General features: G+C 38.2%; 1 protein-coding gene across 1 annotated transcript in view; it reads right to left on the bottom strand.

Moving 5' to 3' along the window:
* TTC28 (tetratricopeptide repeat domain 28) overlaps positions 1-2,931 on the bottom strand; it is a 720,135-nt gene that overhangs the window by 668,370 nt on the left and 48,834 nt on the right. The window contains exon 3 of the mRNA XM_011934852.1: positions 778-1,056. Within this exon, the coding sequence (XP_011790242.1) occupies positions 778-1,056 (279 nt within the window). The remainder of the gene's footprint in view (positions 1-777; positions 1,057-2,931) is intronic.

Below are 2,931 nucleotides of genomic sequence, written 5' to 3'. Positions count from 1 at the left end.
AAAAGAAACCCTGTTTCTATAAAAAATGCAAAAATTAGCTGGGCATGGTGGCACACACCTGTAGTCCCAGCTACTCAGGAGGCAGAGGTTGCAGTGAGTCAAGATTGCACCACTGCACTCCAGCCTTGGTGACAGAGTAAGAGCCTGTCTCGGAAAGGAAAAAGGAAAAAGGAGAAAGGGAAAGGGAAAGGAAAGGGAAAGGGAAGGAAAGGAATTGTTTCTAAAAGAAACTAGGGGTTAGGTTAGGAGCAGCCACACTGAAAATAAAGTATATATAATAAAAAACAAAGATAATAACTTAAGCCTTGCGCTACTCGAGGACTACAGATAATTACAATGCTTTATTCGAAAAACAGAAATTTCCCTCATTAAATACCATTCTGAAAATAAACAGTCATTGACAGGGAATAAAATTAATTATTTTAAATTGAAGGAAAGAAACATCATCATACTTCATCTAAAATATTCATTCAAAAAGAGGTGTTCCAAAACCTATATAAAGAACTAGAATGTATCTTACTTATCGAGAGGCACAGAGAAAAAAAATTTAAATTTCACACATACAGGAAAAGAATTAAACTTGCACATGGAAAGCACACTACAAAAACAAAAAAAAAAAGGAAGCCTTTCACTAATGTACCAGCTCAAGGAAGTCATTTTATATTTTGCTGAAGTATAGATTATTAAAATATTAATAAGTACACTAAATCAACAAAATGTTACATTAAAGTAAGAAGCCAGCACAAAAGATTCTGTGAAAATAAATAAAATTTCTACCTTTGGCCATTTGGGATTGAGAAGTCGAGCTTTGATTGCATCATCCAGTGCCTTGTCATACTGCTGGATTTTCATGTAGGCTGCAGATCTATTGCTGTATAAGATGCAGTTCTGAGGGTCAACAGCCAGGGCTTCATTATACAGAACAATAGCTGTGTGGAAATCTCCATCGTGACAGGCCTGATTACTCTGACGAACTTTCTCAACAAATTCAGCTTTGCTCAGTACCGGTCCATCAGGACTTCTCTGGCCAAAAGTGTTAGCACCAAAGAGAGGAATCTACAAACAAAGAAACTTTTTCAGACAAAGTTAGGATAATCCTGATGGGTTCCTGATCTGCTAAGATTTGGATGTCTGTCCCCTCCAAATTGCATATTAAAATGTGATCCCCAATACAGGAGGTGGGGCTTAATGGGAGGTGTTTAGGTCATAGAAGTAAATCCCTCACGAATAGAGGGATTTGCCCTTCCTTGGGGGTGAGCGAATTCTTACTCTATTATTTCCAGTGAGATCTGGTTGTTAAGAGGCCTGCCACTGGCCCCTCTCTCTCTCTTGCTGCCTCGCACTTTGTGATCTCTGCATGCACAAGCCAGCTCCCCTTTGCCTTCTGCCATGAGTGGAAGCAGCTTAATGCCCTCACCAGATACAGATGCCTAATCCTGAACTTTCCAATCATCAAAATCATGAGCCAAATAACCCTTTTTTCTTTATAGATTACTCAGCCTCAGGTATTAATTTTTTACTCTTATTTTTTTTCAGATGAGGTCTCACTGTGTCGCCCAGGCTAGAGTGTAGTGGCCCAAGTCTGGTTCACTGCAGCCTCAACCTCCAGGCACAAGCAATCTTCTTGCCTCAGCCTTTTGAGTAGCTGGAAATACAGTCACATGCCACAACATGCAGCTAACTTTTTTTGTTTTTGTTGTTGTTGTTTGTTTTGTAGAGACAGGATTTCACTATGTTGCCCAGGCTGATTTTGAACTACTAGCCTCAAGAGATCTTTCCACTTCAGCCTCCCAAAATGCTGGGATTATAGGCATGAGTTGCTGCACCTGGCCAAGAATTCCTTTATAGCCACACAAAACATACTAAGATATCATCTGCACCTCAATAAAATACAAATATTCTTCATTATCTGCTCTACATTATATATGTGCCCCGGAAGACAATAATCTTCTCTCAAAGCAGCCAACAAAGTGCCTTGCATGCATATGTGCATATGTATGTTTAATAGTTACATGCATGTATATTTGTATTTGTATTTGTTGAATGAATAAATGCAAGAGAGTATTCAGGTTTTTCCTTGGCAATTTAAAGTTATATACTATGGAAAAAATAAAATACAAACATATATGGACACTATAATCTCAACTATACTAAGATGATTGCACTTAATGCTGAAAAGCCAGGAACAGTGGCATGCACCTGTAGTTCCAACTACCCAAGACGCTGAAGCAGGAGGATCACTTTAGCCCAGGAATTTAATACTATAGTGTGCTGCAACTGCACCTGTGAATAGCCATTGCACTCCAGTCTGGACAACATAGCGAGACTCCATCTCTAAAAATAAATAAATAAGTAATGACAGAAAATCAAAATATTAATCATACTAAATTATCTCTGGAAATAAGCTTGTGGAGCATTGTAATTCTTAAACTTATGCAAGTTTTAAAATAAAAAATAAGCTTTAAAAAATGTTTTCATGTACCAATGAATCTTTTTGGACTGGCAAATTTGGTGACTATAGTTTGGCTACTACCATGAAATTTTAAAGACAAACACCAGTGTTTGAAGACTAGCAAAAAAATATTCAGCTGTAACTATATTCTGGCACTTTAAAATCTGTTTTTGATGTTGATTTTTCAAAATTACTAAGTTTTCTATAACTAGAGCAGCAGTGCAGTGACCTTAAAACCAAAGGAAGCAAATGTGTCAAGTGTTTTTGTTTGTTTGTTTGTTTGTGTGGTTTTTTTGAGTCAGGGTCTTGCTATGTCACTCAGGCTGGAGTGCAGTGGTGTGATCAGAGCTCATTGCAGCCTCAACCTCCTGGGCTTAAGCAATCTTCCCACCTCAGCCACCCAAGTTGCTGAAACCTCAGCCATGCACCACCCCGCCTGGCTAATTTTTTTATTGTTTTGTAGAGATGAAGTCTTCTCA

This window comes from Colobus angolensis, unplaced genomic scaffold, assembly GCF_000951035.1.
Source record: "Colobus angolensis palliatus isolate OR3802 unplaced genomic scaffold, Cang.pa_1.0 Scaffold139, whole genome shotgun sequence".
Classification (NCBI taxonomy): Eukaryota; Metazoa; Chordata; class Mammalia; order Primates; family Cercopithecidae; genus Colobus; species Colobus angolensis.
This window is presented reverse-complemented; position numbering and strand designations above follow the sequence as displayed.